The sequence below is a fragment of the Plectropomus leopardus genome, chromosome 19 (assembly GCF_008729295.1).
Source record: "Plectropomus leopardus isolate mb chromosome 19, YSFRI_Pleo_2.0, whole genome shotgun sequence".
In the NCBI taxonomy this organism is placed as follows: domain Eukaryota; kingdom Metazoa; phylum Chordata; class Actinopteri; order Perciformes; family Serranidae; genus Plectropomus; species Plectropomus leopardus.
This window is the reverse complement of record NC_056481.1, coordinates 20,703,429-20,716,910: the sequence shown is the minus strand read 5'-3', so window position 1 is coordinate 20,716,910 and position 13,482 is coordinate 20,703,429. Positions and strand designations below refer to the sequence as shown.

At 44.9% G+C, this 13,482-nt stretch overlaps 1 protein-coding gene across 3 annotated transcripts in view; it reads left to right on the top strand.

Annotated features, from left to right (window-relative positions):
• Positions 1-13,482, top strand: part of tnrc6ba (trinucleotide repeat containing adaptor 6Ba) — a 30,292-nt gene that overhangs the window by 1,394 nt on the left and 15,416 nt on the right. Inside the window, exons 1-5 of one of the 3 annotated variants that reach the window (XM_042507375.1) lie at positions 672-754; positions 2,823-2,912; positions 6,219-6,240; positions 7,015-7,452; positions 8,753-11,638. In XM_042507375.1, coding sequence (XP_042363309.1) covers positions 2,856-2,912; positions 6,219-6,240; positions 7,015-7,452; positions 8,753-11,638 — 3,403 coding nt within the window. In that variant the 5' untranslated portion in view covers positions 672-754; positions 2,823-2,855. Of the gene's footprint in view, positions 1-671; positions 755-2,822; positions 2,913-6,218; positions 6,241-7,014; positions 7,453-8,752; positions 11,639-13,482 lie in introns of those variants that run through there. The other 2 variants (XM_042507374.1, XM_042507373.1) reach the window with 2 other exon arrangements.

Here is a 13,482-nt window from a genome sequence, read left to right as displayed (position 1 = left end):
AAGATGCAAAAAAACGAGGATCGGTCGTTAAGCAATGCAACTTTCCCTTAACTCTGCCCTTAACTGCTGAATCGGAAGCCACGAATCGTAAGCTAGCTTCTTGGCGATCTGGTGGTTGTGCATTAGCAGATTTGTAGCTAATAGCTCGGTGTATTTGCTGTTAAGGACCGTCGTGTGCGCAGAACAGACTAGTTGCCTAACATTAACTTACACTGGGAGATAGCTCGTTGATTAAACTTGTTAATGCTTGCGTTGTTGAGTGTCTGCGTGTTTTTCGAGTATGGGCACTCCTTAATGTTAGCCGTCGACGGACTATCTTACCAGCAGCTGCCGCTAAACTTGTCGCCTGTGTAAACTTCAGGGATGATCGGCTATTAACCTTAACGCTAACCCGGTTATGCATGGGTCGAGTTAAGCGACTGTAATCACCTGTCTGCGATTTTCGTTCACCATTTTTAGCGCAAGAAAGCTCAAATCTTCTAATGCTAATGGTAGCTCGCTAAATGCGGATGATCTTGTGTTACATTGACAGTAAGGTAACATTAGCTGATGTAGTTTATGTCAGAGCTGAATGCAGATTTGACAGCCGGTAATAACATCATATTGAGGTCTGGGTGTGTGATCCTGCAGGCCTGAGGTCAGAAATGCTTCAAGGAGGATGTCAGGTTGGTGTCTGTGAATCAGCTGGATGTGTTGTGGCACTAAGCAAAAACGAAACCAAGTAAAACAGACACCGTCAGGGCGTAGCACTTCAGTAAGTTCATGCATTTAAACCATCTAAGATAATAAGATTTACATCATGGTTATGTGAGCTTGGCTATCCTGTGGGGCATTGGTTATTGTCATAATGTATTGGTGGATTAAGTGGGTGGTTCCTCTGCTACATTACAGTTGAGTGACAACAATTTAAAAGCCTATTATATTGTTAAAGCTAAGTTCAGTTAACAGTTAATGTCTTAACCTGTTTGACCATCGTATCTCCATTAATAAAGGGATACTTTGTTGATTTCCAACCAGCTTTGTATCATGATAATGTGGCTAGTATGTGTAAATGTACCGTGGTAAACTTTCCTTCATTTAATCAGTGTCTAGATTGTCCTGCTCCCCTCCAAGCGAAATGCCGCCATCGGACACAAAAGCCTCTTTTTACGCAGAGATAGCACAATAGAGCCGCCCATGTCCCTTTTTTATATCACCTTTTTATTTTTACACAGATAATAACAACAGCGGCATCAAGCCGCTTCAGTGTATGATTTAAGACGGCATGCTGGCATCGCAGATGCAAAAGAGATGTGATGGGCATGGCGTTTAACACAACAGCGTTGGCTTTTAGTGTGATATATATATAGCATATGCGTTGGCAGCGCTTTATAAACAATTTGTCATTAACAATCATTTAGGGCCTTGTTATATGGCGCGTGATCTCGTCCTCTGCTCTAAGGTTAAGGAGCTCCTGGACCTCACTGTTTTCTCCATTTGTGGACATTTTCGCTGGCTGGTCTTCTTCTTTGAGTTGGCTTCCAAAATGTGCGTTTTAAATCTCCTGCAGTGGGTCGCACACGTAACATGCCATCAAAATGTCACACTTGTGCCATCTTGCTAGTTGTCTCTTTTACACACACATTGTTTCGGTGCTGTTGTTACCTCCAATGCTGTCTTAAAGGCGAGACATCTCTAGGTAGTGCTGATCAAATATAAATTAAGATTCTGTTACTGCGTGGTCTATTTCTCTGCTCAGATGTTTTCAGAAACATGTTTTAGCTTACCGTTTAAGTGTAATGCGAGATTGCTTGTTACCAGTTGGCTGCCATTGTATCAGACAAGTTTGTTTCAAGTCACCTGCCAGCAGGAGCAGTTATTTGTCCAGTGCAGCGCAGTGCATTGTGGTTGTTGTATATTCCCTACCTCTTAAGCAAAAGTGAATGTCTCAGTTTTTTCTTGTCATGTAGCATCAATTTCAAAAGTATTTGTGGCTTTCTGTGGCAGAGACAGACCAGTTATATGAAAATATCATTTTTCCAGTGGGGAAATGCTTCTTTAATGGTTTTCTTTGGGGAAAAAATCTCATATAAATATATTTTTTGCAACAAAAGCTAACCACTAAAATATCTCTACAGTTTATCTGCATGTATCTATATTGCAGTATCTGATCAAAATTATTTTGTTAGTTGGATTTGTCCACATCATGGACAGCCTGCTATATATGTTCTTATATTGGGTGTTCTGATGACAATGTGTTGTTTGGTGTTCTTGTATTGCATGCATTTCTTGTCTCACAGCTGTTAAAGAGCCTAATCCGAAAGATATGCACACACTTCATCCTAGAAACAATTTAAGCACAAGCAGACCCTCTGTTGGTCACTTGTTGTTGCTTCCAAAGCCACTTGCAGACTCAGTCAGACTATATGGTTAAATCAGGCACCTTGTAAACTGTCTAAATTAGTTGAACCCACCAGTGTGATCAGCTTACATTATTCTGCATGTGCATGATCGGGATAATTACTGTTTGTTGCCCACATGGCCAGCAGTATTCTTGGCTCTAGCACCTGATGGCCACTGATTCCTCCAATCGAGCATGCAGTCCATTGTCGCTTTCACACATGGATGGAAGCTCACGTGGCCACGAGCCTACATCCACAGTTCAACTGTTATGTTTCTTTTTTTCCCTTGACTCATGCTGCAGTCATTGCTAACTATAGGTCAGTGTATTGTGAGCACTGATTAACTTTACAGTTAAAAGCCACTGGCTATACAAAAAACACTCAGTGATTTTAAAATGGTGACATTGACACATTTTGTAATACCTGTTTTTTTCCCTCTAGAAGAAAGGAGTATCGGGACAGGAGCAGTAGTTCATGGAAGACAAGAAAAGGAAAAAAGACGACAAAAGGAAAAGGGAAGCCTCTCAGAAGGTGAGCATGTTCAAAATGACTTGCAGGCTCCTCCATGGGATTTGGACATCATTGAACAAATACTGCAGTGCCATGTTCAACAGCAGTTTGAGAACAGTGTTATTTTATGTTCAGAGTGTATTGATGGCCTTACAGTTGATGACGAGTTGGGGCTGTGCAATTTTTGGATTGAGTTACAGTTCAGAACAAATACTTGCGACAAGACGAAACTGCAGAGAAATGTTGCAGCTGTGTGAGCTGGCTGGTCTGAGCTCGACTCAAGCCGGCTGATGGCGTCACCGGCGACTGAGCTTGTCAAGTTGCCAGCGGCTGGTTTTAGAACGTATGGCACGTCATCTGTCTCAGCAGGTGCTCGTAGTGCTCATGGTGAAGTTTGCTGGCTAAGTCAACATGACCACAGCTAAAACTTTCAAATGCAGCGTCATTCTCAGACAACAGTCCACCACCCCCATCTAGCCCTCTGTCTGCGTCCCTTACGGTTTGGCGATTTTTGACGGTGGGTTGCTGCTGCTGCTCGCAGTCTCACCATTACCATCCTCAGTCTTACGCTCAGGCCACACCGCATGCAGATGGCTGCATGTGACAGCTACCTTGCTGAACTGCTGCACCTTGCACACTTGCAGTGTTGTTACTGCGGCGCTGCTACAAAGCTGCCTGCTACTGTACCTGCTGTTTTTCCACAATTAAAATCCGGTACTCAACTAATTTATGGAGTCGTGCAGCCATTGCATTGTCAACAACGCAGCTATTTAAATATTTCACAATAAATGCCTTGTGTTAAAAACTGAGGGATTCTGTTGACAGAAACATTGTCAGAAGGGCCTCTATTTTAAAACAGAAATAGGAAAGGTTGAGGAAGTTAGTATGACCATCGAAAGACAGTTTTCACTGTCTGTTTTTGCTGAAATATGTGCGTGTCACATGGTAAAAATCAGCGAGACATCTCCAGATGTGGAGTGCCGGAGCTGTTCATGCAGGCAGTGTGGCCGCTTTAATTTGTTATCACAGGGATAGAAAGAAAAAACAGCGAGACGCTCATGTGCTGCTTTTGGAGGTAGTGTGACCTGGGGTTTATTTTAAGAAGCTACAAGTTATATTCAACTACGAAATAAGCCTGAGATGCTGGAAATCAGAATGGAAGTACAGAGAGTTGTTGCTATGGAGATGATACACTGTCTCGTCTGGTCACATGGGTGTACATGGGCAGGGTTTTTAGAACATTGCAGACAGGCACATTGCAAGTAGTTGCAAGTTTGAACTTGCAAATTTTGGGGGGGGGGGGGGGCAGAGTGATGGCAATTCAGAATGAAGCTTTGTCTTTTGGGGACTTTCAATGATAATTTCTCTTAAAAAAAACATTGTATTCAGCACAAATCTGAAAGATTTCATTGACCCTGGAAGAGTTTTAAGTTGCACCGTTTTGAAAGTATGAAATGGAACAAATGGAAATAGACCAAATTCTGACAGTGAACATTAGAGTTTGGATTACGTCTGTCAGTATTACAAGAACACCATTTAAAACAAGTCTCAACAGCACTGTGATGTATTTATCATCCTGGCACTCCTAGACTCAGATAAGATGTTTTTCTACCGCAATTACAGATTTGTTCCTATGAACCCTTGTGTCTGTCTCTTGTCTTATATCATGTTCACGCTGGATACAAAAGCACTCTGATATGTCAGTTCTCGTGCAGCCACCTGTCAGAAGACGCCTGGCCGTTCACACCAGATTCTGCTCCTCTGCTATTTTCAAATCACATGTACAGCCCTGCCTCTGTTTGCGTGTGTGTCTCTGCTTGTCTTGTATGTGGAACCATGGGGGCATATTTAATCATTTATCCTAATTTGAGCATACATGATTAGGGCTGGGGCCACGCATCAACGTAATCGACATAATTGATTACGTCAATACGTCAATTCACGTAACATGCGTCGACGCGTCACACCATTTCACACAGCGTACGTCATGAGAGCGTGAGCAGCGCCGAGCGTGTTGTTTTTTGTTTCGGCGCTCATGTTATCAAGTTAGAGCGTGCACACGGCTCGCCTGAGCAGCGCTTGTCAGGCGCGCCTGAGCTGCGTGTCAGCTGCAGCACAGAGAAACGGTGGCTTGCTGTTTTTTTAGGCGAGACGCTTGCGTTTGTTGACTTATACCCCTTTATATTGCAGTTTAAAGTCTCTGTGAGGAAATGTAAAGATGTTTGTTTTACCTCAATTTCTTTGCTTCCCTTTCAAAACAAAAGCTATCTGACTGTGTCTCTGGACAGAATGCCACCAGTTGCAGATACAATGCATTTTATTTTGAAACATTTGCAGGATGGGGTTGTCAGCTGTGCAGGAGCTTGTATAACTTCATAAATAAGTGGAATATGTGCTTATAAATACGAATATACAGCACTCATATCTGCAGGCAGCAGTATTCCTTAAGGCCCAGTTAAGGCTGGACTATTCTGATGTAGAAAGAATGTACTAGTTCTAATTATTTATGTTTGAGAAAAGTTAGTGTTATTCAAACTGCACTAATTTTAATGTAAGATGTTTTGTTTGACTGCTAGATTTGAGGTTCGTTACTGTAACAAATTGTGAAATACTGTGAATTTTACTTTGATTTATTTATTTTGCTGTTGGATTGCTAAATGTAGATTGCACTACATTCCTTTTACTTGAGTGGAACAAGCTCTTGCATTAATTTTATTTTGGAGAGACTTTATATCAGACTGTAAAACACAGATTACCAGTTAAGACTGGGCTATTTATTGTTGGAGAATAATAGCCTGCAGCGTATGACAAGTTTTAAAATGTTATTTTTGGTAAATTTGTTATATTAATCAAGTAATAAAAAAAAAAAAATTTAAATCAATTTAAAAAATAATATTTAAATCAATAAAAAAATAATTGATAAAAAATAATCGTTAGGTGCTGCCCTATACATGATAAATCCTCGAAGTCATTCCTAATAGATTATCAGTATGTTTTTTTATTCAGATTGCCTGGCAGAATAAAATAGACTAGGTACTGAAACTATCTCTGCGTATTGAGAGGTGTTCGCAGAGCTCTGGGCTGCGACATACTACTTGTAAATAAGTTAACAGGGGTGTCGATTGGAAGCGGGCAGCGCTTAATGGAAAGTCAGCACGCTTTTTAGTGCTTCTGCATCAAGAGTGAACCCGCCGTTATACATTGTAACTTATCTTAGTTGTTTGACATTTGAACGAGTGAAATGTATCATGTTTATCTGTGTCATATTCATCTGTTTCGATGAATGATTTAGTGACTAATGTTTTTTTTGTTTTTTTTTTATTGTAGGTCACAGAACAAAAAAACAAAGGTAAGCAGCACAGTGGTGTTTGTGTGTTTTAATATTTAGCCTACTGTAGAGTGTTCATCTATCTGTCTTCTGATATTTGATCTTACATTTTCAGTTTTATTATGTTTATTATCCACATAGATTGGGACAGTATATAAATTCTGGTTATTCTTGAATTTCACATTACTGGCATCCCCATTACAAATCAGATTCATTGCAACACAAGATTTACAGACAAAAAAACTTTTTCTCCACAAATACATCATTCTAATGTTATTAGCGCAAGCCTATGACATTGTACATTGCGTACATTAACCTAGTGGCTTGCAGACTGTCTTCGACTCATATAAAACCAGAATAAATCACACAAAGGACATAAAATACTATTGTGTGGGGGCTTTACTGTCTTCACTGTTAATTGATTCTTATTTGTGAAATAAAATCTTTGTTTACACTAATTGTTTTTCAGTTTACAAAAAGAAACCTTTCAATGTTCAGTTACATTTCTAGAGAGGTGGACTTCAGGCTACAGCATAGGGTATGCATGTTTGTGGAGGCTACACCGTAGATACAGTGTTGCTTCGACACAAAAGTATGAATCCCACTTTATAAAAACATCTGACTCCAATGTATTTGCATCAGGGAATTCTTTGTAGCATCCTCTCTTTCCTTAATTTCTTCATACTAATATATGGTTAGTACTTACAATTACAGAAAATTGTGTACACTGTTCCCTCTTAAATGCTACTTAATTTAATTCCCTGCGTTTCTTTCCCTGTATTACCTTTCCCTCAGTGCCAGACTTGACCAAGCCGGCGTCTGTCCAATCTCCTGCCACTCAGAGCAGCTCTGCCTCCCCCAGCCCTGGACCCACCCCCTCTGCCTCCCCATCCCCAGCCACCTTGGGCCCTGGCAGTGCTGCCACCCCGTCACAGGGCGGCAACAATGCCAAGCGCCTGGCGGTGGCCAACGGACAGCCCACCTCCACCACCATTTCTTCCTCCACCGCTGGCGGCTCCGGCGCTGCCGGAAACGGCAGTGCAAGTAGTGGAGGCGGAGCCCAGGCGCCTCAGCAGCAACCACGCTACATGCCGAGAGAAGTGCCGCCGCGATTCCGCTGCCAGCAGGACCATAAAGTGCTACTGAAGAGGGGTCAGCCGCCACTGTCCTCCATGCTGCTGGGAGGGGGAGGAGGAGGGGATGGCCCCAATGCAAACATGGCTGCTGTCTCAGGTAAGTGTCACTAATGCTGAAAGTCACGTTTAGAATCGATCCACAGGGTTCCCACAGTCCTTAAAAAGTCTGAAAGGACATTGAATTCATAAATCTAAAAGAAGAGCGTTAATTAGTATCAAAAAGTCTGAAATCAGTCTATGAACAGTCTTAAAAATGGGAAACATGGGAAGTACCATTTTAATAATCGTTTTTTGTTTTGACATTACATTTAGAGCTGAAACTGAAGATCATTGATGCAAGTTGACTGCATCCAATCTTTGCAAATTGTTTCGATTCAGGTGCTGGTGCTGTTAAGTAGCAATTGAAGCTAATTATTTTATCTAATGTAAGCAATGAAAATGTTATTTTTTTCTAAAAAGCAAACCAATTAATTGTTCACTTAAGAGACCTGACTTATTTTCTCTTTTATGTATTTATTTCTTACCTCATTGATTGATATATCTATTCATAGCTTCATGCTTGATTAGTTCATAGCTGTAGCCCTAGTTGCATTGTTAAATCTCAAAAGAATTGGTAACATGAATTAAAAAACATATATATTATCCAAATGCCTCTTGCATTAACATCACAAAGATCAGGACTGCTGAACCAATAACACTCATATTTTGTGTTTGGTCAGGATGCTCAGAGCAGAGGATCTTCTTGCTGCAAGCTAGTTGTCACTTCCTTGGACAACATGGGGAAGTGCACATTAAGATTTGCGGCACGACTGAACTCTGCACAAATTTGGTTACTGTAAAATTGGTCTTACATCTGATTCCGAGTGGCATTAACAACATCCTAAAATAGTCTTAAACCTAACTTGCCTTAAGCTGTAGGAACCTTGAGACTGAGTTATTTTATGAAAAGTGTACAATAAAGGTTTTAGGCTAGCAAACCAAGACTGTCCATTATTTTCTAATGCCGGGTGATTCATAGGTGCTCAGAGAGGCAATGGATTGGTCAAATCTTGTAAATAATCGGCACCTGGCTGTTTAGCTTAACTTGAAAACACTCACACTAGCTACAGGCGTTAGCACGAGTGTTAAGCCGTAGTTTGGCAGTAAACAAGCTGCATTGTGCGTCTGACTGTGGATGTTTGAGAGAAATTGCACAATTCTCTTGAAACCGATGGTTGTTGAGACAACAATTTCAACCTTAAAAAAATGATTGCTTGAAAAAGTACTTAAGTCTTTGACGCTTTTTGATTGAGGCTCCCTGTCTGTATGAACCCCACATTTAGAATCGATCAGTTCTGTTCAAAGATTATTTAGATAATTTCCTTTTGACCCTTAAAGTCTCTCTTTGCTTTTTTTAGATTCTGGTGCAGCTGCCTCCTCATTGGCCCTCACCTCATCATCAGTTGCTGCTTCTACTACTACTTCTAATTATGCAAATTCCATGTGGGGGTCGAGCTCAGGCAGCCAGGCCTCCTCTCAGGGCAGGGAGAAGGTGATCGTCGATGGCAACGACCTGGAGGAGTGGCCTAGCATCGCTGGCAGTGATGGGGGAGGAGCTTCGTTCACCGCGACTGGAGGGGGCGGCAGCAACAACGGAATGCCTGTGAACAGCATCAGTGCCTCTGGCAACCAATCCTCACCCACTTCCTCGTTCTCTTTGCCCAATGAATGTATGCAGTCGTCAAACGGCGTGGCGTGGGGGATGGCTGCCTCCCAGGGTCATCTTGGAGGAGGGAATACAGTAGCTGCAGCTGGGCCTCTGCTACAACAGCCCTCCTCACTTTCCAAAGCCTCCGCTGCTCCAGGGAGCCACGACGCCAGTGGCCCCATCGACGGCAGCAGCGGGATTCCAGGTGCCAACTTCAATCCAAATGCCAACCCTTCGGCCTGGCCTGCCCTGGTGCAGCAGGATGGCCCCGTCGCGGGGGAAGGAGGTCCGTCTTCCTTCCATCACCAGGGCCCCGGAGGGTCTTTGTCTGCCAACAACTCTGCTTCCCTGGGGCTGGGAGGCGGGGCGGTTTTATCTGTGAATCAATCAAGCACCCATCAGCGGCAACTTCACCAAATGCAATCCAGAGACAGAGAGATGGGAGGGGGGAAGTGGGACAGCGAATCAGCGGGACCAAAAATTGCAGGGGGAGAAGTGATCGGGGGAGGAATGGACCGTGGGGTGGGAGGAGGTGAGATGAGCGTGGGAGACCACAGCCTTGCCTCCTCGTGGAGAGGCCAGTCTTCTTTCCCTGCAGCTAACTCCAAAACAGGAGCTTCAAGGACTGATGGATGGGAGGGAGGAGGAGGTGGCACAGGGGGATTCGGCGCTGCTGAAGGGGATAATGGGACCTCGGGTTGGGGGTATCCGAGTTCCACCAGTGCGGTTAATGCGTGGGGCGGTTCTGGAACTGGGGGGAACAGTAGTCAAACCTCCGGGGTATCTCAGGGAGGGTGGGGGTCATCAGGAGGAGTTGGGGAGAGAGGTGGTGATTGGGGTGGGAGCTGCACTGGTATTGGTGGAGCTAATCCAGGAGGTGAGGGGGTGGGCGGAGCCTGCAGCAGCAACAGCAGCAGTAGTGGGGGCAGCACAGCTGGCAACCCCCCCGCCACTTCCTCCTCTTCATCAACAGCCACCACTTTGACCAGAGCTTGGGACAATCAGAAGGGAGAGAGTGAAACGGGGGAGTGGGGTGGGGGAGTAGACGGACAGGGAGCACAGGGAGGATCTTCCTCCAGTGGTGGAAATTCCAGAAACAGCAGTCACAGTCGTCCTCGTCGCCCTTCACCTAATGCTGAAGTTGCCTTACAGAACCTGCTCAGCCGGTCTGACCTGGACCCGCGGGTCCTGTCCAACACAGGCTGGGGCCAAACACAGATCCGACAAAACACGTCCTGGGACTTGGAAGAACATGGAGGACAGAGTAAATCGTCATCAGCTACATCGAAACACCCATCTTCTCAGTATGCTGGTGGCCCCAGGACTCTAGTCACTGATCCTATGGGTCCAGGGGTCAATCCGCCCCTGGTTCCCTCTGCTGGGTCCTCCGCAGAGGGCTGGGAGAGCAGCAGCAACAGTAGCAGTAGTGGGGCTTCTCTGCCCGGGAGAGCCCCACCACCTTCAGGCCCCAACATGAGGAATCTTGGCGTCTCACAATCTGGGCCAGTGACCACAACGGGACCTGGTATGGTGTCAGGGGTAATGCCAGGACACAGCCAGCAGGGGAAGGCTACAGGCTGGGGTGGAGGAGGGATGGGGGCTGGGGATGTCCAGCAGGGGAAGGGTTGGGGGACTGAGGAGTGGAGAGAAAGAGGAAACGGAGGAGGATGGGGTGATCTTGGACAACAGGATGATCCAGTGAGTGGAGGCTGGGGTGGAAATCAGGAGGAGAAAGGGACGGGAGCGTGGAAGGAGATGGGAGGAAACGGAGGAGGAGGAAGTGGGTGGGGATCGGGGCAGAAGGTCGGGGCAGGTAGGGACTGGGGAGAGCAACAGTCCAAATCAAATAGCGGAGGAGGGGGATGGGAGGATGAGAGGAAGAATGGAGGAGGAAACTCAGGTGGGGATTCAAGTGCGGGTGGTTGGGGGAGCTGGGACGATGGCGCTCCCCGCAGAACCTGGGGAGCAGGGGGCACAGGGGGAGGAGGAAGCGGAGGAGGAGGGGTGGGTGTTGTCGGGGGCATGGGGTCCAAACCCCATCAAAGTTGGAGCGGAGGAAACAAAATGCACCAGATGCCAAACAGCCAGTCGGGCTCCATCACAGGCCCGCAGGCACAACTGCAACAGCAACAATCACAGCCCCGCAATCAGCATCCACAGCGACAGCAAGCGTTGGACCAAGGGGCTATGCAAGGGGGCGGGGGGAGGAAACCCATCTCTCAAGCCCAGAATCAGAACCAAAGCTCAGGCTGGACCTCGGGGCCCATCCCTGGTGGCTCCGGAGGATGTGGAAGCGGAACTGAACCAAGTGGCTGGGAAGAACCCTCGCCACAGTCTATAAGCAGGAAGAACGAGATAGACGACGGGACATCAGCATGGGGAGACCCAACACATTACAACTACAAGCCGGTCAACCTGTGGGATAAAAACTGCGCCCCTGCTGGGCAGCAGCAGCCTCAGGCCCAGGCTCAGCCGCAGCAGCAACCGCAGCAGCAGCCGCCTCCGATACAGCAGCAGCCTAGCAGGCAGGCTGCAGGGCTCGGAGGTAACAGAGACTTCAACACTGGCCATGGACCTGGAAAATCTTCAGCTATTAGTAAGACACTACAAACTCAGGCTACATCCACATTATTCCATACTAAATTTAAGATCCATTAATAATGCTACATTTCAGCCTGGCAGCTTCACTAATGGGCATTTTAGCAGCAGGAAAACTGAGAGGTTTTTAATACTGTCCCCGTTTTATTTGGAAAACTCCAGTGCTTTGTTTTACTGTGGACTGGCAGAAATACAGGGGTTTAGAAACGCGGACACCCCTGCTTTCTGATTGGGCATTTCCTTCTCTGATTGGTCACGCCCAATACATAGGACCATTTTCTTGAAGAAAACATGCTTCATTAGCCTGTGCATATCTATGAACCTCGATTACCTGGCGTTATTTTGACATGGATAACAAATTACAACCGTTGCTGACTTTGTTTTCTCTGCTAGCAGCTGTTGTGCAGTTAAATTTTGCATTTTTTATTACGCCACTACTGCACTAGGCAAGCTAAAAATGTTCATATGGATAGTTATCATCTTTGCTTTAAGGCTCAGTCTTAAATTTGAAACGGAGTGGATGTAGCAAAATATAGTGCTTTAGAAAACGTCATAAAGAAAAAAAACAGGCTTTAATTTTTGCTTTGCTTGAATTAAGCATGTTTTTAAATTCTTGTTAAAGATAGAGAAGATTGTGCTAAAACTATCATCAGGTAAATGAATCACAAGGATTAAGTAAAACCAAGCCCTTTCTCCACAGAGGTGGCGCTGTAGAACCCCTACAAAGTCCCCTTTTTTTTACACATCCTTAACAAACAACAGCCATATCATGTCGCTCCAGTGTGTGATTTTAAACAGCATGCTGGCATCGCAAATGCGAAAGAGGCGAGACAGGTGTGACATGTAACACAACACCATCGGCTTATAGTATGACATATATGTGTCAGCAGCTTTTTATAAACAATAATAATGACATAACATGTCAATAACAATCATTTAGTGTTCCTGTTAGTGGCTGATCTCATCCTCTGCTCAGAGGGTAAGGAGCTCCTGGCAACATTGTTTTCACTATTTGTGGATGTTTGCGGCTGCTGTTCTACTTCTTTGATTTCGCCCCCTAGCTGCTACCAGCTGCTTGGCAAATCTCGTGCGGCAGGTCACATGCATAGCACGTCATCAAGATGTCATGTAAAAGGGACCTCTGCTGCTGGCTCAAAGGCGAGACGGCTTTGTCCCCTCATTCTGCAATTGCATGTTTTAGACAGCGGCAAGGCGGCATAACAGGCACGATATTCCTACCTTGAACAGGCAGACTAAAAGCAGCTACTAACATTGAATATGGAGATTACCGTAGCATTGCAATAGAGCACAAGGCATAGAACTGCAGTTGGTCGCGGTAATTTAATCAATCACTCGCACAGTGTAAAGGAAACAGCCACCTAAAGCAAGTAATCATTTGTAGACAGTAAAATCTTCTGACAACAGTACACAAACAAATTTAATTTACAGAATACGTGTGTTTGCACTTGCAGGCTTTGTGCAAGTTTGTTTCTGAGTCAGCTGTGGTTTTCATCTTCTACCACAGAAAAGTTAACAACTCCAAAATGTACAACTACAGCTGCTGTGTTTTAGGAGAAATGTTGATTAAGTGTTTACAGATTAGCGTGGAAGTTGAGCATATCCGAATGACAACTGAGTCATGAGAGACAAGTCGTTTTTAAGCCAGCCACCTGCTTGCTATCTCTGCAGTTTCATCTCAAAACCACATAAATAGGAGTCAGCCACAGCACTTTAGCTTCATTGGGTGCGCCGACTGAGCACAGATGAGGTGAAAAAACATTTTCTGTCAGTGAATATACTCTGGGCCATACTGTGACTGCAGACAAGATGCTGATTTTGGAT